This window comes from Bombyx mandarina, chromosome 25 (assembly GCF_030267445.1).
Source record: "Bombyx mandarina strain Sakado chromosome 25, ASM3026744v2".
NCBI classification, from domain to species: Eukaryota; Metazoa; Arthropoda; class Insecta; order Lepidoptera; family Bombycidae; genus Bombyx; species Bombyx mandarina.
In genome coordinates, this window is record NC_143231.1 from 8,372,586 (window position 1) to 8,394,761 (window position 22,176).

At 36.8% G+C, this 22,176-nt stretch overlaps 2 protein-coding genes across 2 annotated transcripts; one reads left to right on the forward strand and one right to left on the reverse strand.

Moving 5' to 3' along the window:
• Positions 1-1,334: 1,334 nt before the first annotated feature.
• Positions 1,335-12,432, reverse strand: LOC114249313 (aldo-keto reductase family 1 member A1). Its single transcript, XM_028182835.2, has 6 exons — positions 12,204-12,432; positions 8,334-8,514; positions 7,801-7,988; positions 2,654-2,892; positions 1,938-2,088; positions 1,335-1,610 (listed from the first exon to the last, which is right to left on the reverse strand). Exons 1-6 carry the CDS (start codon positions 12,273-12,275, stop codon positions 1,467-1,469), a joined length of 975 nt encoding a protein of 324 aa, XP_028038636.2. The 5' UTR covers positions 12,276-12,432; the 3' UTR covers positions 1,335-1,466.
• A 3,824-nt stretch (positions 12,433-16,256) lies between these two features.
• LOC114249325 (homeobox protein MSH-B) lies at positions 16,257-22,134 on the forward strand. The gene is made up of 3 exons (XM_028182849.2): positions 16,257-17,032; positions 18,046-18,212; positions 18,777-22,134. The coding sequence occupies exons 1-3, from the start codon at positions 16,885-16,887 to the stop codon at positions 19,092-19,094; spliced, it is 633 nt and encodes a 210-aa protein (XP_028038650.2). The 5' UTR covers positions 16,257-16,884; the 3' UTR covers positions 19,095-22,134.
• Positions 22,135-22,176: the final 42 nt, after the last annotated feature.

Genomic DNA, 22,176 nt, shown 5'->3' on the forward strand with positions numbered 1-22,176 from the left:
CGCCAGTCCGGCGTCCCGAGGGGGAGGGTGATGGGAGAGATGTGCTCCGCACTAACCGCTTCACTTTCCCCCCTTTGCCTTGTCATGAGTTCTGTCTCATGCGAGGTTTGGACGTTGGTTGTTGAGCGACAGGAGGTTTTAGTCAGTTCGACTCTGACATACCCCGCCCAGTATCCCCAGAAAAGGGCGGAAGTCCGGCGATTTCCTCCTGACCAAAAAAAAAAAAAAAAAGGTAATGTAATATTGGTGTTACCAAAAATGTACCGTATTTCAAAAGTGTTGTCTCTTTAATTTTTATTTAAGTAAAAATCCGATTGATATATTTCCACATTAATTAAACAGTATTAAAATGATTCCAGCCGCGGTGATTCTTTTTCTTAAATGTCTGGATGATCTCACGGCCCACCTGGTGTTAAATGGTATTTAACCAACATTAACAACGTAAATGCCGCCACCCAGCTTAAGATACGACTTCTAAGTCTCAGTTTTTACAGTACAACGAAAAGTTTTTTTATTTTTTTATTTATTGGTTAGGTGGGTGGACGAACTCACAGCCCACCTGGTGTTTAGTGGTTACTGGAGCCCATAGACATCTACAACGTAAATGCGCGAATTCTAAGATCTCAGTATAGTTACAACGGCTGCCTCACCTTTCAAACTGAAACGCTTTACTGCTTTATGGCAGAAACAGGCAGGGTGGTGGTACCTACCCGTGCGGACTCACAAGACACCCCACCAACAGTAATTACGAAAATTTTGCGGGTTTTATTTTTATTACACGATGTAATTTATTCTTTCATCGTGGAAGTTAACGGTGAACGTTTGTTAAGTACCTACGTATTTCATTAGAAAAATTGGTACGTGCATGCGGGATTCGAACATCGGTACAGTCGCATCACTCGCTACGAATGCACCGGGTGTTTTATCCTTTAGGCCACGACGACTTAAATAAAACCAGTGCATTATTATTATTGGGAGCTTAACTTTTGTGGATTTATTTCAGGTTTATTTACAGTCTATCAACTATAAAAATAACAATATGAATGTGTAATGTCTATTTAATTTCGAACATAAACAATCTACGTTGAATACAAATAACACACCATTAGCTAATGCTACTCTCCAGACTGCGTCGCAGAGGAAGGATACTTTGTTTGATATTTGATTGCTAGTGATCGAGACGATTTGGCGTACTCGAAGGATCACGTCGGCAGTTCAGTGTAAGCAAACATTAAAATCAAAATGCTTCGTATTTCAAGGAACCTTTGACATCTCTTTAGACAGGAAGGGGGAATAATTTTGCGTTTGCAAAAATAGAAAATAAAATGAAACACTTTTCGAAAATGTTACATGTGTATAATTGTCATTAAAACAGTAGGTACTCATCGAGAAATCCAAATATATACTAAAATATTTCTTCTGAAGCACATGATATACCAAAGACAATGTCAATTATTAGCTTTAGTTTAGTTTTTAAATGGAAACTCTGCATGTTTCTCTATACCTGGGAAGAATGTGAAATCACATATACGTCCCTCCTCTCCTTTGTCTAAAGCACCGAGGTCTTTCATTTCGGAATCGCTTAATTCAAAATCCCAAATAGATATGTTCTGAAACATAAATATTATAAATCTTATGCGCGTGTCTTAACACAGAAACGATGGTAACATTTCGCTGATTCGCCCTTCATAAATTTGCCATTTTGTATTGGGCAGTGAAAAATCATTTTGTTTTGGCCGAACAGAATAATTATTATTCAATATTAAATTGACTTTAATGGAGATGGCCATTTCATTCGATAAAATATAGTTGATTCAAAATTAAATTGACTTTAATGGAGATGGCCATTTCATTCGATACCTAGTTGGTATCTGTTATACCTAGGTGGTATCTGTTAGGGCTGACCGCAGATACAAATACAAAAAAAGGTCGGGTACCTGTTTAATACGAGTAGGATTAGTGCTTTTTGGTATAGCAGCCAGTCCACGTTGCACCGTATATCGGAGTAGCACCTGTGCGGGGCTGCGATCGTGTGCCTCTGCAATACGTTTCACTACCGGCAGCTGTAGCAGATCCGGGTAATCACGCCTGAATGATTATTAGTTACCCTTAAAAATCTTTGAATCACGCTTTTCTTTTCTTACTTTCACGAAAAAGCGCCACCGAATGCATTTACTTTAATGGCGCATGCGTACTTAAGGTTTTTGCATTCTCAATTATTATTTTTGAATGTGTCACGTCCACTGTTGGACACGTGTCTCTCCCAAGGTACCTTTTATCTAATTTTCTTTAAACATATCTTATTATTTTTAACGGACGTTCGCTATCCTATTTATAGTGATGAAAATTGTGTATTTACCGCTGCCGGAAATACAGAACACGACATCCCAACATTATACATATTAAGTGTGTTGTATATTATCCCAAGTGTAGTATGTGTATATTAAGTGGATCGGAAAGTAGCACTTCCTTTCCTAGGTAAGTAATATACTACTACACACATTTTGATAGCTTATAAAGTCACACAAGATATAACATCTCTAATACTTTTATATAAAAATCTTATTCAAATTGAAATGTAAAGGAGAGTGACACGAAAAAATACTATTCTTAGCTAGGATCGAGAGTCTCTAAACAATTTTGCTTTACTTACCCAGTTTTAGCAGCTAAGGCGTCCGCGAGTGCTTTTGATCCGAGCGGAGAGTACGCCACAATAGGAATTGAAAATTTTTTCGCAGCCTCGACTAAAGCTTTTTGCTGGCACAGCACGTGAACTTCTACTTGTAAGCAAGCTGGCTTCTCGATTTTACTGAGTCTAGTCAGTTGTTCTGAATTCAAATTTGAAACTCCGAGATGACGCACCTGACCGGATTCTTTTAATTTTAGGAGTGTCTGAAACATTACGAATCATAAGCAACCGAAATTTCAGTTTCAAACGTACTACAGCCATGATACTGTTAGTACAAAATTACTGAGATTTCTATTTTTTCGGAAATAAATATTTACGTAGCTCATGTGAATTTTTGAAGTGACTTTCAACTTTAAGATTGTTCTTATGAGATTCTATGAGGATTAGTCTTGAATGATCAATAGTTTTTTTTTGGCGAACATTACGAGGAGGAATTTTTTGACGATTGTAAAATTTAAATATCGTTTTAAGTTATCCACGCAAAATGTTGAAAGTATTTGATTGTTTTTTTCTTTTAACTTGACTAAACTTTCCATGAAAAATGCTGTGGCTCTTTCGGTATTAGACTGATGAGATAAATAATCCTGAAAATAATCTTATCAAAACTCACGTTTCACGTTACACGTATTTCCAGAATGTGATTAAGCTGTAGGTACTGACAACCGTAATCGCTTGAATTCATTGAAATTATACTATCAATGTTTTTTTCGAATGATCTCGCTAGTAGATACCTTTTAGGTTTTAGATAATCATTCTTTTGACTGTTTTTCAGGCAACATGTATTTAGACAGGTTTGAGGTTTTATGTGGGAACAATACTTTGAAAGACTTTTAAGGGTTCATCATATTCCAGGGGTTCATTTCACTTGGTACATAAAATATGTTTGTTTTTATAATCTTTTAATTCAAAGTTCTTATTTGTGAGCGATCGGAAAACTGGATGGTTTTCTTTTCGTAGCTGATAAATTGACTATACTTTTTTTACACTGCGATAGGTATAATATCGGTGAAATTTTCCGGGAAAACTGGAAGACAATAGCTATTTGGGAGTCTATTAAATTTTTTCTTATTTAGTTGGGCAATAAAAAGAATTGACGTTTGTATTTGAATTTTTAATCCATTCTTATTTGGTTCTTCGTTTTCTTAATACGTTGAGCACCATTTAAGTCACTGGTGCCCTATGCGGCGCATTGAAATAATGATGTCGAGTTCTCTCTTCGATCTTCTTATTATGGCGCCGGAATATCTAGTAGATTCTGGGGAAGACGACCCCGAAGATACTGAGAATGAATCTATTTAAAGGATATATCTAAAGGACTAAAACAATATACATTAACAAGAAAAGAAGGCAAAGTGAGGCAATCCGGGCAGTTATTAACAGAAATTGACATAATTATTTTAGTGCGCCGCGTAGAGTACCGATGACCTAACATGACAGTCAACGTGTTAAGTATTCAGGCTTGTATTTTATTTGATGGGGCTTACTTTTTATAAACTTTGAAAAGTTCGCACAACTCACAGCAGACAAGTTTTATACAGAATATTTTAAACGTGTGTGATTTCCGATTGTAATTGTTATGATAATATTCGTAACCATCACCTATTCTATTCACCGGAACCGGATTTGGTTTAATTTAAAGAAGTTGTCGATTTAATTCGATTTTTTTATTTTTTTTATTGCCTAGATGGGTGGACGAGCTCACAGTCCACCTGGTGTTAAGTGGTTACTGGAGCCCATAGACATCTACAACGTAAATGCGCCACACACCTTGAGATATAAGTTCTAAGGTCTCAGTATATTTACAACGGCTGCCCCACCCTTCAAACCGAAACGCATTACTGCTTCACGGCCGAAATAGGCGGGGCGGTGGTACCTATCCGTGCGGACTCACAAGAGGTCTTACCACCAGTAATAAATAAATTGAGTTTTAATTTGTGGATGTGGCATTTCAACACACGTTTTTGACACATTGACAGGATGGACAGTATGTAGGTTATAAAATTATCATATTACCATGACATGGGGTAAATTGGGATCCTGGGGTAAATTGGGACAAACCTGCGGAAGATTCTCAAAGTACCTGTAGCACGGAATCTACCTAATTTTGTTTATGTTAATATTTATCAATGTATAGAAGAAAAACCAAGTTAACTATGGAAGTACTACATATGAGTTAAGTTGGTCCCAAAAATTCGTCAAATTAAATTGAAAATAGTGGTTGAAAAGTGCATTTTAAAACAGCTTAAAGAACTTTTAAAAAAAGTAATATTATCGTTGTTTTTTCAATAAGATCACAGTTTATATAAGTTTTTAATACACCTGGAAATACCACAACAAACGGTAAGTTGCAATATTCTTATTTTAAATACAATATTTCGACAAAATAAAAAAATTATATTTTTTCCTTTCTTTTTGGGGAAAATTGGGACGTTTGTAGGGTAATTTGGAACGAGACTGGAAAAATTAGGGACGAGAAAACACAAAATTGGAACGCCAAAAGACAAAATAGGGATGGCTTGTTAGGGTTGTCACTGATATCTTATAATAGATTTTTTAGCCTATACTATCACTTAATTGCGTGATGTAAAGAAGGTTAATGTGTTTATCAGTTAGTTTATGTAAGTATTATAGGTAAAAGAAAAGTATATATATAATTACCTTTTTTTTGCGACATTTACCTTGTAATATCTGCCCGGTCGTATGTTCTTTATAGCAATAAAAAAAATTAAAAGTTAAAAGAACTCAAACGAATCAAAACTTTTGTTATTGCATAATCTATTCACGCGTCGAATCATGATTTTGTTAACATTCACAACGAACACACACAAATAAAAACAGGCCTCAGATTTTAAATGTAACATTAATAAAAAATCCGAGATATCCAATTATGAGTGAGTGAATTAATTGAGTTTAGTTATTTAGCTTAGAAAGAATTTCTTTTATTTTTGTTATTATTGGCAGTAATCAGATAAAGCTGTTTTTTTATCTTATTCACCTGATATCTTACTCTTGCTCAAAGATCATTTTGAAAATGTTGATTAAATAAAATTGTATTAATGCATTTCCAGTCCTTTTGTTTTCTATTTTTTATTCTATTTTATGATTTTGCTTCAGAGTTGTGATTTTTAAGGAAATTAAATAATAATTTTCTAAAATACAACTTGCACATACTTTTTTTGATCATTGTATTGTTGATTATCATTCACGTCACATCGCTTCGGAATAGAAACCAGCTTAATTTACACTATGTTGTGTATTGTGCTTAAATTATGGATTGTATTCATCATTTCGGTCCATATAAATAATTATATGGCACCTACCTATATATCGCAGTACTGCGAGTTGACAACCCTTACAAATATCCCAATTTAACCCTTAACCGTGTCAATTTACCCCGGACGCTGGGTAAATTGGGACGGCCATTATTTTACCGATTATTTCTTTAAAATGAATAATTAAAATAATGTAACGGTTTTTATCACCTAGGTACGTTCAAGACTCAACTTATTTCTTTGGTTGAGCAGTGACTATTTAATTGGAACTATTTTAAAATTCAATCTGAAGGTCGATTTTGTCCCTATTTACCCCATTGTACGGTATAGTATGTTAAACTTATCATTTTTGACAACGTACGTTGGTCATGTCAGACTTCTTCAAAATATATTGAAACTTTTTGTTTGAACACGTTTGATAATATTGATTCCTAAAAAGTGTAGAAATATTTTCCGGGGTTGTAGAAGTGTTGGTTGGTACAAGTTATATTTTTCTAAGCGGAATTTTCTATATTTTTCTAATCGAAGTTATAATGTTCTTTAATGTATTTTGAAGTAATACTTTTACGAGTTTGCCGCATGTGTTCCGTGTTCTTCTCGCCTTTAATTGTTTTTGAAGTCGTATTATGCTCATTAGCGAGGGATCTAAGTTAATTGAAAACATTTCTGAATCAGAACCAACTTTCAAGTCAATACTTTCATAAGAAGTTGTTGGGCGCTGATTGTTCAAATTTTCTACATTATCATCACCTCCAGTACAACAGGGACAAACAAATTTTGGGAACGTTGTTTTATTCCATCTCGACTTCTGGACTCTGTCATTATCAGTGGTTTTTACGCAAGTCATAGAAGTACGTGGACTGACCGCGACTTCATTCATTTTCGTCCGCTTATATTCTATTTCAGTTAAATTATTTAAATTACTTAAAGTATTGATAACATTAACTCCAACTTCTAATTGTGGAGAATGTCTTTTTGGTGGCGGAGACTTGTACACTTTTGACCAAGATTGTTCCATGTTTGCTTTGTGATGGATGTTGTTATGAACTCCTACAAGGTCGGACACATCTTTCACATTTTTCAGAGATTTTAGCGTCGGCGTCTGGTAGCTACATTCTTGGTATACTTCATCGTTTCTATAATTCGCATTCAATTTTATATTTTTGATGTCACTGTATTGTTTATTTTTGTTATTTACTTCGTAAGAATCAGTGAATGAAACGCCCATTTTACAGCCTATACCAATTTACTAACTTATTGAACCACATTTACAATTTTGTAACCAACGCGTAAGTAATGTCTTAAGAATTATGAATGTGATGGTACGCAATTTGACAATTTCTATCTTTTACAGTAATCATGTTCTTGTCACATTTACATTATAATGATATAGCGAAAAAGTTTGGTACCTAAAGCTAATATAAAACTGTATCATAATAATTTACAAAAAAAAAAATCAAGGAAATATTTCATTTTGTAAGTACCTAACATTAGATGGATGATTTTATAGTACTATTGTGAAGCACTTATTGGAGTCCGTAAACATTTTCAGTATTCTTTTACGGGTCAATTATGACAGTTATTTACTTATTACAGTTTTCGTGGTAACTTCACTGTTTCAATCGTTCATCACTACGAAAATTGTAAAGTATTCGGAACAACGGAAATAATTTCAATAAAAGACGCGAGATTAAATCGTAAATGCAGTTTTATTTCTACGAATCGTAAAAATTTCACTTACTGCATTTAAATTTCTATTATGTCTTTAGTTAGCACTTATTGTAAGGTCATAATTTTCTGTACTTTAGTAAATTAGTTATGTTATTTGAATTCACTTACTTTCCAGACTGCTGCTAGATCCGTGGAATAGTCCACCTTCATAGTGCCGTCAGGGTTCTTAGGATGCAGGTCACCTGGTACATGTTCGAACGCAAAGGGTGTGTGCATCAAATACATATCTATGTAATCCAATCCGAGGTTACGGATAGACGTGTCAAAATACTCCCTGACCAAATCTGGACGATTACCTGTTGATGATTAAAAATCCCTACTTAGTTTGTATTTTTTTAACAAACTAACTATTCTCTGTCTTGTTTTTAAAATTCTCATAGCAAATGGTTGAAAATGGAAATTAAATTGTTAGTTATAGTTCTGGAATCGTGCCCCAGTTGGTGAAGCTGGGAAGGCATCAAAGAGACTAGAGATTCTTCTATAAAAAAAAAAACCCCGCGCAGTACAGTCTTATTTTTCGATGACTTATCCTTAATTAGAGTCAAATAGCTTTAGATGCAGACAAATGACATAATAAAATTTAAAAAATCTTGCAATAAGGTACATAGAATTAATAAAAAATTCTCATTAAATGGACCGACCTCCTGGTGGCAATTTGGTGACGACGAATAGCTCTCGCCTTTTGGCGGGGTCACCACCGATCCATTTCCGTAGCGCTCGCCCCAAAGCTGCCTCGTTCTCATAGGCATGGGCGGTGTCGAAGTGTCTATAGCCCGCATCCAAAGCGGCTAGTACAGCCTTCTCTAAGATTTCATCAGATGACTGAAACAAAGACTCAATGAAAGGCGCGAATGATTTTAAATAAGAATTATTTAAGTCGGATAAGAATAAGTGAAATTTAGAAAAATAATTACAACGTTGTTAATACACCAGGGTGGTTTTCATTATCTTCTGATGGTTTAATTAATGCACTACGTAAAATTAATGGTAAGAACCATGATACATAAGATTTACGTAGAAATTATTAAAATATATATAATATACATAGGAAAATACAAATCAATTTAAGACTTTTTTCTCCTTTGTGTTTCAACAGATGTGTTTTTAAAGTATCTAGATCTATGACTCACTTTATTATTTATCAATGAAAACAGTTGGATAATAGTTATTTTTTACCTAACTTTGCAAGAAAAAGTGCTAATACAAGTTGTTAATATAAACAAGAGAAAAAGTAGTACAACATAGTGTCCTGAGGTATAAATAAGTGAATAATATTGAATTTCGACCCGGGGGCGAACACTAGTTCAGTTAATGGAACTCACGGATGATTCGTTCGTCACCACAGAATCTATAGAGTAGGTATTCGAAAGCAGGTATAGATCGTAAAAGTATTTAATAAATTATAAATCTGAGAGTAATAAAAGATAAAACGACCTAGCGACTAAAATTAATTAGAGTAATTATTAGTGCCGAAACGAAAATATAAAAAAATGGGATACGGAACAAGGACACACAAACTTCTTAGATTCTGCAAGCACAGATCTCACAAACTAAATACTAATATCAATAGAATTCCCACCGTTTTTGGGACAAAGACTTTAAAGAATGAACCGATCCTATAGGTGTTTAGTGTTTTCTTCGATTTTCACGAGTTTTAATTATATCAATGACATAATTAAACCTATTCTTACAGTTTAATCTCGGGTTTATTATTTTTATTTCATTATATTAGATTAGTTAGTCTACATTATTATAATCATCGAGTTTAGTTTTGGTGACAGATGATTTTTTGTACTGTGCGAGCGGAGAAATGCGAAATTTTTTAAACTCATCCTCTTCTTATAGGTAGATAGATTCTCTTTGCTTAGAGTATTTCAAAGATAATGTTGATTGAAAATAAAGCAAAGAGAATTAAGTGACTTTCTTTTCAAATCGAATATTTCCATAGAAAATACACAATTAATTAATTATTTACACTACAAAAATCAATATTTTAACGAGTAGGTAAAAGATTCTCTTTAATATTTCCGTTTTATAACATGAAAATACATGGACCGTTCGTACTTTAATGTCCGATACGAATAACAATCATAATGTAAACGCGAGTTGCAATAAAACGAATACGGTTAAAGAGAAATGGCCTGTTCAATTGAGCCTATGCAGAGCTTCAACTTCGAGAGGCTTGTCTCATTCAAGCGGCGATTACGACGGAAGCGAGAACTGTTCGGTAAGCGATAGGTGTTCCTGTGAATCTGTCAAATACAATAAGCCTTTCTTGATAGTGGATTCTTCGACCGTCCTACACAAGTCGAAATGGAGCACATTCAAGAATTACCTTAAACGAAACATTCAGAGGAACAAAATCTTTCATAAAGAAAAGAAATCGAGAAACGCTGTGTACGAGCAAAGCGAAAAGGACTTGAAATGAATATGAGAAAATAAAATAACTAAGTTGTGTTGAAAGTACCTTTACCTACTGTTATTTTTAGTGTCGACGAACAATTCGTTCATGAGAATATGTAAAATATTTTCTCACGAGTACGTTCACTCTTTCTCACATTATCTCGATCATTAAAACTTTTGTTGTGAATTTTAGAAATTAAAAAAGTTTTAACTTTCAATCCGTGAAATAATTTAATGATTATAATTCAGTGGTGTAGTTTACCAATTCACTGGAGACATAATAAACCATTGTAGTCAAGTTTAGTTATTTTTCTAACTCTGTTTAAAAGCTTTTGCCACACCACAAATGAGAACAATAATAATAACAATAGGCAGCCTTATAGCTTAGAGCCGTAAGTACTTTGTATATTGGTCTATATTCATATGTATATTCTATATCTACATACGCATTGACCCTCACTTCGGTGTTTGAAACATTCAAGTCCAGCCGAGGAGAACAGTAGGTAAATGTACCTAATCGAGATTTTAACATTATCGTTAAGCTTTAACCCTTTTAGTGTCGTGTCGGTCACCGGTGCCCACGCGGCGCACTGAAGTAATTATATCAATTTCGTTTACTAAGGCGCCTGGATTGCATAACTTTGCTTCTTTTGTCTGTTAATTTATGTTTGTAGTCTTTAACGTATCTTAGAATTAAATTCATTCTCCAGTATCTTCGGATTCATCTTTCCCAGAGTCTACTAGATATTCCGGCGTCTTAGTAAAATAAATCGATATAATAAGTTCAGTGCGCCGCGTATGGCACCGATGACCTACGTGGCGGTCAAAGGGTTAAGCAAGTTAAGCAAGTACCGTAGGCCATAAGAACGGTGAACCGCTCAGCCCACTTTGGTACATGAAACTGAAGTGTCGATTGTATTTCATTAACGGTGATTCATTCATTAAAGTGGAACGCGTGATGTGTATACCATATAGATATAGATCAACTGTGGTAGCGACCTGTTTAGGGCTTGCCACTAGCTCTCAGGACGGAAGTCACAGTGAGATTCAGAAAACACATAGGAGACGACGTATGGGTGATAGAGGTGTATCCGAGAGTACTAGATAACTGGAAACATGTTATGTCCGTCTACTACTGGGGTCGTCATGTTTCCTGACGGGGGCATGGGACGGGCCTCGGGGCGAACCCCCTATCCGGGCATGGGCTCCTTGCCACATAGGGCAGGGGTGAAGTAATGCACAGAATGGAGAGCGTGCACATGTCGAACCTCCCCATGCTCTCTTCTGCACGGCTGCAGTACATTATGTACTGCTTGATCCTATGTCTTTTTGATAATCACAAGACCCATTCATGGATTATATCTATCTCTCTTCCGTAAAAATAATCTCTGCCAATTACTGACTGTATAGAGATTTCAAAATATTTGTTTATCCTATGAAAATTGAATCCTTAAAAGTTAGAGATAGAGAAGAAACGTTGGATTTTGTTGCTATTATGTTACGCTTGAATAGTGAACTTTCACTGTTGAATACTTATTAATATTTAAAAAAATAGATAAAAGGTTTTTGAAAATTTGTCAATTTAGGGGTGAAACGAAAAATTATGATAGTTGCACAAAGCCGATGGCTTTGGATCCGGTCATCGGATCGGACGAAGGGTTCGGTGAGTAAATTAACCCACAGACACAGCCCACTGAGTTTCTCGCTGGATCGTCTCAGTGGGTCGCGTTTCTGATCCGGGGGTCCGAATCTGCGAAGCATTGCTCATGCTAGGGTTAGTGTTAGGAATGTCGGTTTGAGCCCCGTGAGCTTACTTACTAGTTAACTCTATGCTGAAATGGTCTCTCAAGACCATCAGCTTAGGTAGGAAAAAAAAGGCTTTAGATGTATGAAAGAGTTAATCTCAGGAACTTCAAGATCGCGTGTAAAACAACATTATTTCGTTTGAGTGAAACCTCAATACAGTGGAATGTTTTTAGCAATTCAAGTTCACACTGAGGTCAAAGCTATTATATAAATTGAACGCGTTCCGATAAAGTTTATAGTGACCTTTGGAAATTTGAATTTTTAGTAAAATAATTGTCTATTATAGTCGAAGAGAAACTTACCTGCCAAGTACCAAATCCAATTTTGGGCATGCGATCTCCTCCGTTTAACTCGAAGTATTCTGGGACCGACATTTTAAATATATTTGATGCTTCAGCGTTCGAAATTTATAGTGTATTTTTGTTTTTTTTTTACACTTGTATTTACGGTCAGTCTTAACTGCAGACTGTGTAAAAACACAATGAAAGCGAGAGGTTGCACTGACTGCCGGTTCGGTACAGCCTTGGTGCCTGGCGCACTTGAAGCAATTACCGGTTCACTGGCCGCCGCGTCGGTCTGCAAAACAACCATACAATCATAGTTTAAATATGATTTTTTCTGAATAATATCGTAACGATTTGACCAGATAATTTATATGTAATTGTGATTTTAGAAATATACCTAGTCTTAATTATGTTGTCTTGTCGACGAAGAGATATGCAAATGGTACAAAGAAAAAAATATAATATTAAGTAGGGGATAACAAAGGTTCTCTCTGTGCTTTGTACTGGATGTTAATACGTCACTACGGATCCTCCCGATCCATTAACGTTGCTTCTAGGTACCTCAAGCACCGGTCACCGTCCTCGTCCCTAAATCGTCGCTTGCGACGAAAGCTCGACAAGTAAATTAACCAAAAGACACAGTTTCTCGCCGGATCTTCTCAGTCAGTGGGTCACGTTTCTGATCCGGTGGTAGATTTTGCGAAGCACTGCTCTTGCTAGGGCCAATGTTAGCAACATTCCCGGTTTGAGCCTCGTGAGTTCACCTACTAACTCGGTGAATCTAGAATAACCCCTCGAGGTTACCAGAATAGGTAGAAAAACAAATATTCAAATCGTTCGGGCATCCTAAGAGGATTTTTCCATGCAAAGAAAGATTTTTATAATTTAACTATAACTAAACTATTCCGAAAATGAAAACTAATTTGAGAATGCTTCACTATCATCATCATCAATCAATACATCATCAATACGTCATCAATCAATATCAATCATTAATCATCATCAATACATATAATAAAATTGTAACTGGTCGCTGTCTGTACATGGAAGATATCTCAGGAAAATTATTATAGGGGGCTTTACGAACGCAATAGAACCCAAAATAATGATTTTTAGAATTTTTGTCTGTGCGTTTGTGCACGCTAATCTCAGAAAGCAGCTCTGCCGATTTAAATGTGGTTTTCACTAATTTATTGTGGTAAGCTTTACTCAACATTTAGTGTTTGATTTATGTCAATCGGTTTATAAATTAAAAAAAAGTTGCGTGTACTTATGTACGTGCGTAAGAAGTTATACTTTATTTTTATTCCATTTTTTTTTTAAATATTAAATAATTAATAATAAATATTTAACGTTAAAAAATGAATGCTAATAACACTTTTTTTTACGAGTGTACATGGGCGAAAGTTCACCTGCGGCTATATTCAGACTCGCCAAGTTACGTCGGTCGTATTGTAATGAGCGATTTAGTGGGCAACTTCATTTCTGTTAATTTTGTGTCACGGTGTTTCAGTTTCAGGGACACGACCTTCAGCAATGAAGAAAGCGACGAAGAAGAAAGTGTCACGGTGCGCGCGCATCGTAAAATTTCACTCTCATCATATACAAAGTGCACCGATGCCGCGCCGCTGGCTCCTTGCCGAGCCGAGGGCTCGACGAGTAAATTAACCCCTAGGCACGTTTGTTTTCTATAGTTAAAAGATTAGGTTGACACGTCTTAATAGTTATTAATAATTAATAAGCTGTAATAAAGTTAAACTGTGTAATAATCTGTAAGCATTTATAATTTAGTTTTATGATAAGAACGTGTTTACCAAACAACGTTGTGTTAGTAGGTAGGTACTACTTATTGTAAGAATGCCTCGAAAAAGATCCAATCTCTCCCAGTGCAGCAGGAATGCTAAAAGGATGAGATTAGTTCGATCACAGGAATCTGAAGAAGGTCATGAGGCAAGACTCACTACATCTCAGGAACGTCAGGCGAGGTTTCGTGTTCTAGAAACTTCGGCTCAGCGAGAATCTCGATTGAGTTCACATTGTTTTCAAATAATGGCCACTCGAATTAGGGTGAACAGGGAACAGCGTGACGCACGTTTGTCCATCGATCGTGAATCTTATACACTATCGCGTGAGTCTGAGACTTCCACTGATAGGGAATCCCGCCTGAGCTCCTCAGAGAGTTTGGATAGCAAATACCCGGTCTCAAGAGATAGGTACTTGAAGAACGAGAAACACGTCTCACTGCCGATCGCGAGGCTCATGCACTATCGCTTGAGTCTGAGACCTTTACTGATAGGGAAATCCGTCTGAGCTTTCAGAGGGTTCGGATAGCAAATACCCGGTCTCAAGAGATAGGTACTTGAAGAACAAGAAACACGTCTCACTGCCGATCGCGAGGCTCGCGCACTATCGCTTGAGTTTGAGACCTTTACTGATAGGGCAATCCGTCTGAGCTTTCAGATGGTTCAGACAGCAAAAGCATGCCCGGTCTCGGGAGACACTAGAAGAACGGGAAGCACGACTCACTACCGATCGCGTTTCCAGTGAGTGCTTCGTGATGATAATAAGGTCAGACGCTAAAAGTTGTGGGTGTAGATTTAAGTGTTAACTGCTTTTCACACAGTCAACTCGGTCACACGGTTATGTAACTCTGTGACATGTTAGCAATCCTAGCAACTTGTATGCTTTGATCCCCGATGGCTATAATGTCGTGTATAGAGAAGCATTACTTTAAATTAGATTTTTCTAACTACCCAAATGACGGTGTTTATAAACCAAAAGATATGTCCTAAAACTGCTGCCCAAAGTCGCTATTCCACGCGGACGGAGTCGCGGGCACAGTTGGTATTTTAATAAGTTTCAAATTTTTTATAGAATCATAAGTTTTTTTCTAACAAAACACAATATGTTCTATGGTGGACGCTCTGAACAATTGTTCGAAATGATCACGTCATCTCACTTTATCCTTAATACATTCATCCACAATGCGTTTTCAAGTATTATTCTTGTCTCGGATCATTCAGCTCTAGAATGAATTCCACGCTGCTTACTGGAAGCTATATCATGAGCTTAATCATATAAAGACTTTGAAACTCGTCCAAAACTTGTGGGCTTACAGTAGATAAGCTAATAAATTTGATGTCGTCATGGCGAAGACTACGTTCATAGATATAGATAGATTATTCTACATGTGGGCTTGGCTTAATCTTCTGCGTAATGATTGCGGCTTCACAAAATATGCGAATCCTAAAGAAATATCTGAAAAGCTTAACTTGACAAATAAAAAAAGAAATTACTGTTTATGTATGGTAATGCTAAGGTTTTTTTTTGGTTTTAGAAAACTTTCCATTTCAATCTGAAAAAGATCAACCTCCACTTCAAAAACAGCATTTTAACATTTATATTTTTTAATACCAAACTTCGTATTAGTAGTGTGTCTATCTTACACAACTAATCAATTACGTTATTGTTAATATACCTAAGTATGTACCTATACAAGATGTAATTGTCCGAGAATGTCGAAACCAACATCTGCAATAAACGGATATAAATGAATTAAATGTTTGAGGTAATTGTCCCATTGTTGCATTTGCGGTTCCGTAAACAAATCCATTATGCTGCAACGTCTAACCATATAATAATGTGGTACTTGAGTTTGTTTTTATACTAGTGGAGCAGTAAACGTTTAGTTATCTGTCAACGGCACTTGACAATACTTATCTGTTCATTTTAATATACAAAGGATACCGCACTAACGTACGCTTTCCGAAAAGCTAACAGTCCTTAGAATATAGTGTATTGCTCGGCAATGTACCTACTGTAAGTATTTATATTATTAGAAAAGTGAGTGGTGACACTATTTGGCCTTTAACAAGACGTACTTTTTTTTTTTTTTTAACAATCACGCCACGTTAACTGGTCCCGTGATAAGTTCGTAAAGAACTTGTGTTACAGGTACCAGATAACGGAAATAAATGTAAGATTTTATTATACACATACATATATTTAATATACATCCATAGCCCTGGAAAATACATTTATATATTTTATCATACAAATATCTTCCCTTGGCGGGATTCGAACCCGTGACCCCCTTGTGTAGTGACCATGTCACTTACCACTACACCAGACGGCCGTTGTTTTCGTTTTGCAAAACGCTAACAACCAAAAGCCTGTATAAAGAAATATTTCCCGCATTCAAGGCCTTGATTAATTTTTAAATCGGACAAAACTAAGAATTTTACGCTAACCAGCAAAAAAAAACCCAGCAAAATCCTTCGTGTAAGATCGTTAATTGAAAATGTGTTATGACAGATGGGATTAGCTATTTTTAATTCACCTTCCACAATAAAGGATCAAGTTACAAGAGAACAAAAGCAATATAATATCAATTACAAATTAATTTTCCCACATACCCTTAAAGTTATAACATTCTTTTGTGTGTAAATTGTATCTATTCCCCATTCTGTTTGAGTATCGTATGAATGAAAGGACGTCACAATACTACAACTAGTGGGTTCAGTGAGGCGTAAGCTTTTCTTGATTGCGGTCACTGATAACATAAACACATTTTAGGAGCCCAACATCCAACCTCCGGTAAGGGCGGGGTGATGTCGTGACTCCTCCCAGTATTGTGCAATAAATTTAGGGTAGAATTTCTGAATCCCGGTCAGTTGTTGATCGGACCAGTAACAACGCCATGGATCCATCGTCAGTTCAGTCCACTTCCAAGTGTAATTCTGACTTTAGCATTGAAAGAATCTTGAGTGATGATTCAAAAAATAAAGAAGACAAGCAAGTCCCGGATTGGTTATGCTGTACCCGGTACAGACCACCGCGTTTGCCACGTTAGTGATTTTAGAAAATTACTGATTTATTCAGAGTGTGTTATATAATTATTTAAAGACTGTATTGACGATCAATGTGTTTAAATGTTGCGCAATATAAAATATTTTTATTTAAGCTGATAATGGATTGAAAGTACGAAAAAAAAAGACGATGCATATCCAATTTGCAACTTCCAATGCATATACTTGAACTTAATTTTACCTCTTCGGTCGTCGTTTGCATCGATAGTTTATTCATTGATTCAGTTGCTTCTGATTTGAATATTTTTAGTAAATTAGTGTCAAGCAGACCCAAGAGCCAACGGGCCAGACGGGGCCAAAGTTTACAAAAAAAAGAATAAAAGTTCGACACTAAATAAATTTCCAGTTCTAGATAGGTGAAATAGGTTAGTGTAATAGCATGAAGTGATTATATAAATTTTCTATACAAATCGTTTGTCAAACCCGGTATGGAACATTGCTCTAAGATCTGGGCCGGACCTCTTAAATACCATTTTTAAGTAGGAGATTCCGATCGGGAATTCCGATTGTCTTGAAGTCTTTCGATATGCGAATGGACTTTTAGGCCTCTAAGTATATTTCACAAAATATTGGGAGCATGGGAAGTGCTATAAAACTATATCTGTATATAAGACTATAGATATCTGTCTCTGCTCTGCTCATCAGAGCATTTAAATTTTTTGTTCGTATCTTCACCTTCTAGAAGCATTGACAAGAAGTTCATTCTAGGAGCCTTTTCCATTACGAACAGTTGTTTTCCAGATGTCGTTTCTATCTTATACTGTCTTCATAGGAATAAACCTACTTTCCTAGTGTTCACTCAGTGCTATGTCATGTCCAGCTCTCGGCATTTAAAGAAAACTTTGCTTTATCATTCAGGAAAATGGCGAAATGTTTTTGTTTTGCACGACATAACAATATTCAATTTTATTATTCGATTAAAGAACAATATAGAGGTGATTGCTTTTCTTGTAGGTACTTTAAATTTCTGAATGTTTGTTCGTATTTTGTAGGTGCCGTAAACAGTGCTTGCAGGTCACGTAGATCAGGACGTCACGCGCGGGTCCCCTTTACAGCGACGCAGGCGGCCGCGCTGGAGGCCGCATACTCTCGCGCTGCGTACCTCGCACCACCGGCACTGAGGGCTCTCGCTGCGGCCTTACAGCTACGCGACGACAGGGTCAGTTTTTACTAAATATGCAGCCGACTTTTATAATTTCATTGAAGGTTTAACTAATTCACTTTGAGCAGTGGTGCAGACAATATATGGTTGATTTGCCACGATGAGGACTGCTAGTACGAACTACTATAATGAACAATAAGGAAATAGAAAACGATCAATCGTTCCCGAGGGGCCGATTCTTAGGTACATGATTACTCTTCTAGAATTTCGCTAGTGGCGCCCGGGCGGCTTATCTAGCTGCCGACCATAAGAGACCTTCGTTGCAGTGTCCCTTTACTTCTTCTGGGTGCTTATGGCTGAGGCTTGGATGCTCTACCTAATGGCGCGAGTAGTCGTTTAGTAGATCTTTCATCCGCCTTAGTCAACCTCCGATGACTCCTGCTTCGGCAGACGATAATCCCACATACCTACTTCACGTGCGGGGATCTTGTGCATGATTATATAAAAATCGGTTCCTCCGCAGAATCGAAGCATGATGTAATGGTATTCCTACACCAGGCATACTATGTATTAAGCCACGGGCGCTTAACATAATGATGAGTGTATTGTAATCATTCACAGATTAAAATCTGGTTCCAAAATCGTCGTGCTCGTGAACGCAGAGAGAAGTGTGCGAACATTAGGCCACCAGTCGCTGTCACACTACCACCTACGTCTACATCTCGGACCGGTCTTATAAACAATTCGGTATGGTTTCAACAACATAACTTTGGAGTATCCTCAACGAAAGCTTTAATGATGGCACAAAATGAGGCAAATGTAACTAGAAATATAATTATAGAAGCAAATGGAATGTTAACGTGTGGAACAGACTCAGAATCTTCTCGCGAAATCGAAAAATCGGAATCTCCATTAGATGTCGAAACTGTGGAACATTGAGATGTTAACTACTCATGTGCTGATGTGGACCAGAATAATCTGAACATTGAGTGACCTATAAGTATGTATGACCAGTTTTATCTGTGAATTAATATGGGCACGACAGGGTACGATAGTATTTATAAACAAAACAAAAAAACCATTACCTCATAATGTAGGTATTTTAGTAGTAAAAATTTAGACTAAATGTATAATTTAAAGATGTTTGTTCTTAGAAATAAACGATTAAATCCTGTGATATATAGAATGAAGTGTTTTTTGTGTGCTAATAGACTATTATCATTTTCTTTTTAATTAAAATATAACACTGACCGACTAACAACTATGGAGGGGAGAGGTAAAGAGCATTCTCCAAGTTTTTTTTTTATTGCTTAGATGGGTGGACGAGCTCACAGCCCACTTGGTGTTAAGTGGTTACTGGAGCCCATAGACATCTACAACGTCAATGCGCCACCCACCTTGAGATATGAGTTTTAAGGTCTCGGCATAGTTACAACGGCTGCCCCACCCTTCAAACCGAAACGCATTACTGTTTCACGGCAGAAATAGGCATGGTGGTGGTACCTATCCGCGCGGACTCACAAGAGGTCCTACCACCAGAAAAGTATGAAACAGTGTCCGTCGAAGAACCACCAAATAAGGTAGCATCACCGTAACAAGTGGTGTAATTTTAAAAATAGTCCCAAAAGTTCTTAAATTAAAATTTTGAACTCGTCGCATTTCACTCCCTTACTACTGCCACTTTCATATTATACTACTTGCTACGCTAGTGCTATTTCGGTGTGGGATTTTAAGTTGTAAATTGCTGCTTCCAGCTGGACACTTTTTCAACTTGTCTCCCATTTAACGATTTCAATCCAATCTTCCAATTTAGATAGATAGGATACCTTACTTCATACAGACGACGAACAGCTTAACTATCATACTGGCTTCTCTGTAAATTAGCATCTATTAAATACCTCCCGCTTGAAGAAAGCAATCAATTTGTTTATTTATGGCATAGACCAGTGAATGACTTTACGGCTCACCTGATTTTAAGTGCCTACCAGAGTCCCTAGACATCACAACGCGAAATGTCATCTTGAGACTCTTTATCTATGAGCTCTAAGTCTCCGTTTTATTGTATAACGGAAGTTTCATATTTCAAACCGCAACGCATGACTGCAGCACGTAACAAATAGTCAAGACAAACTTTTTCCCCCTAACTATTCGCTGGTAGCCTAAGGTGCCATTTCAGCTATGCCGGAACGGGTAGCTGAGCTCACGGGGTCAACCTGAGAGAATTTGCTAACACTAGCCCTACAATAAGAGAAGTGCTTCGATGAATCCACCGGATCGGATTCGCGACCCACTGAGAAGATTCGGTTAGAAGCTCAGGCATACTTTCGTTTCATTTTCAAACATAAAAAGACTAAGCTCTTTAGTAATGATAGTCTGTCTGTGTTGGAGTTTGATTAAGTAAGTAATGGCAGGCAACACTTATCACATGTGAAGTAACAGTCTTCGAATATTTGAATGTTTATTTAAATGTTTAAAACAGATGATTGTCTTCTCTTCAGAGATACAGACAGTGAAACATCTTAGGGTTTTATTAAAATAAAATATTGTAACAGTGTAATAGTGTACATCATGTTTGTTACATACATATATATTAACCTTGAAGCAGAGTGTTTTAAAATACTCCCTCACCTCCAGAATCCAATCCACTCAAATAGAACCGTCCAACAGTCTAGCTATTCATATGACGATACGTGTATGCAGCCTCGGCCAATTCGAGTCTTTGTAATGTCGGTAATTACTTCATCATTTCCGTCTGTAGTAACGTCCTCGTTTTCGTCTTATAATCTTCTGTAATTATAATTCGTATCCTTCTCAATCTTCTAGTAGCAAAAGTCATATCGTGTCTTGCCAAGAAGTCTTTAAACAAGTGGCTTCTAAACTTTTCTGTGCGTTTATGAAAAACACCATGTAAAAATTTTGTTATGGCATCTTTTCTTGATAATATGATTTGTAGGAGACGCAGTATAGCAGTAGCAAAACATTTTATATTTTAGTGATATCTAAACTATTTTTTATTTATTCTGAACTACCTTTGCTTGACAGGTAGAGAATGGCCCTAGGCATAGGTTTCATACTTCAGTGCTTATGCATTAAGTCCGCCATTTGAAATATTACATGAAGTGTAATAAAATACTAAAAAAATAAAGGTTTTATTCTAGCCGTAGTTTTAAATGATTGATTTAAGATTCATTGTTCCTTTTTTTTCCTATCTATGCTGATAGCCTTGAGAGGCTATTTCAGCTTCACCATAACGTTTGAAGGTGAGCTCACGGGGCTCAACCGGAGAGTTGCTAACACTGACCATAGCAAGAGCAGTGCTTCTCAGAATCTACCGTCGGATCGGAAACGCGACCCACTGAGAAGATCCGGCGAGAAACTCAGTGGGCTGTGTCTATGGGGTTAATTCGCTCGTCGACGAGGACGGTGACCGGAATTGTTCCTCACGACGATACGAAAGAATGTTTCTTCAGAATTCAGTTTTTGCAAAATTGGCACTGCACTGGAATAACTGCACTGTTCAATTTTATAAAACTTACTTGGTACCTTTTTGTGAGACCGAGGCTCGAACCTCTTACGAGGGCCCCGCGTGTTTGTGGGACGACGGTCCGCAGAGGTCGGGAGTGAACCGCGGGCCCAAGGGATAATCAACTTGAAGTCGTCGTGGCCTAAAGGATAAGACGTCCGGTGCATTCTTATCTAGCGATGCAACGGTGTTCGAATCCCGCAGGCGGGTACCAATTTTTCTAATGAAATACGCACTTAACAAATGTTCACGATTGACTTCCACGGTGAAGGAATAACATCGTGTAATGAAAATCAAAGCATCAAAATAATTATTTTGCGTAATTATTGGTGTAGGCCCTCTTGCGAGTCCGGACGGCTAGGTACCACCACCCCGCCTATTTCTGCCGTGAAGCAGTTAATGCGTTTCGGTTTGAAGGGTGGGGCAGCCGTTGTAACTGTACTGAGACCTTTTTTTTTTTTTTTTGGTCAGGAGGAAAATCGCCGGACTTCCGCCCTT

What these genes read in the sequence shown, in the direction of transcription:
- LOC114249313 (XM_028182835.2), bottom strand. Translation starts at nt 12,275, where the DNA reads ATGTCGGTCCCAGAATACTTCGAGTTAAACGGAGGAGATCGCATGCCC. An exon ending in TTGGATTTGGTACTTGGCAG is followed by an intron (nt 8,515 to 12,203) that starts GTAAGTTTCTCT and finishes TCTTTGTTTCAG; the next exon opens with TCATCTGATGAAATCTTAGA. An exon ending in ATCCTACTCGTATTAAACAG is followed by an intron (nt 1,611 to 1,937) that starts GTACCCGACCTT and finishes TTTATGTTTCAG; the next exon opens with AACATATCTATTTGGGATTT.
- LOC114249325 (XM_028182849.2), top strand. Translation starts at nt 16,885, where the DNA reads ATGGATCCATCGTCAGTTCAGTCCACTTCCAAGTGTAATTCTGACTTT. An exon ending in CAGACCACCGCGTTTGCCAC is followed by an intron (nt 17,033 to 18,045) that starts GTTAGTGATTTT and finishes CGTATTTTGTAG; the next exon opens with GTGCCGTAAACAGTGCTTGC. An exon ending in TACAGCTACGCGACGACAGG is followed by an intron (nt 18,213 to 18,776) that starts GTCAGTTTTTAC and finishes AATCATTCACAG; the next exon opens with ATTAAAATCTGGTTCCAAAA.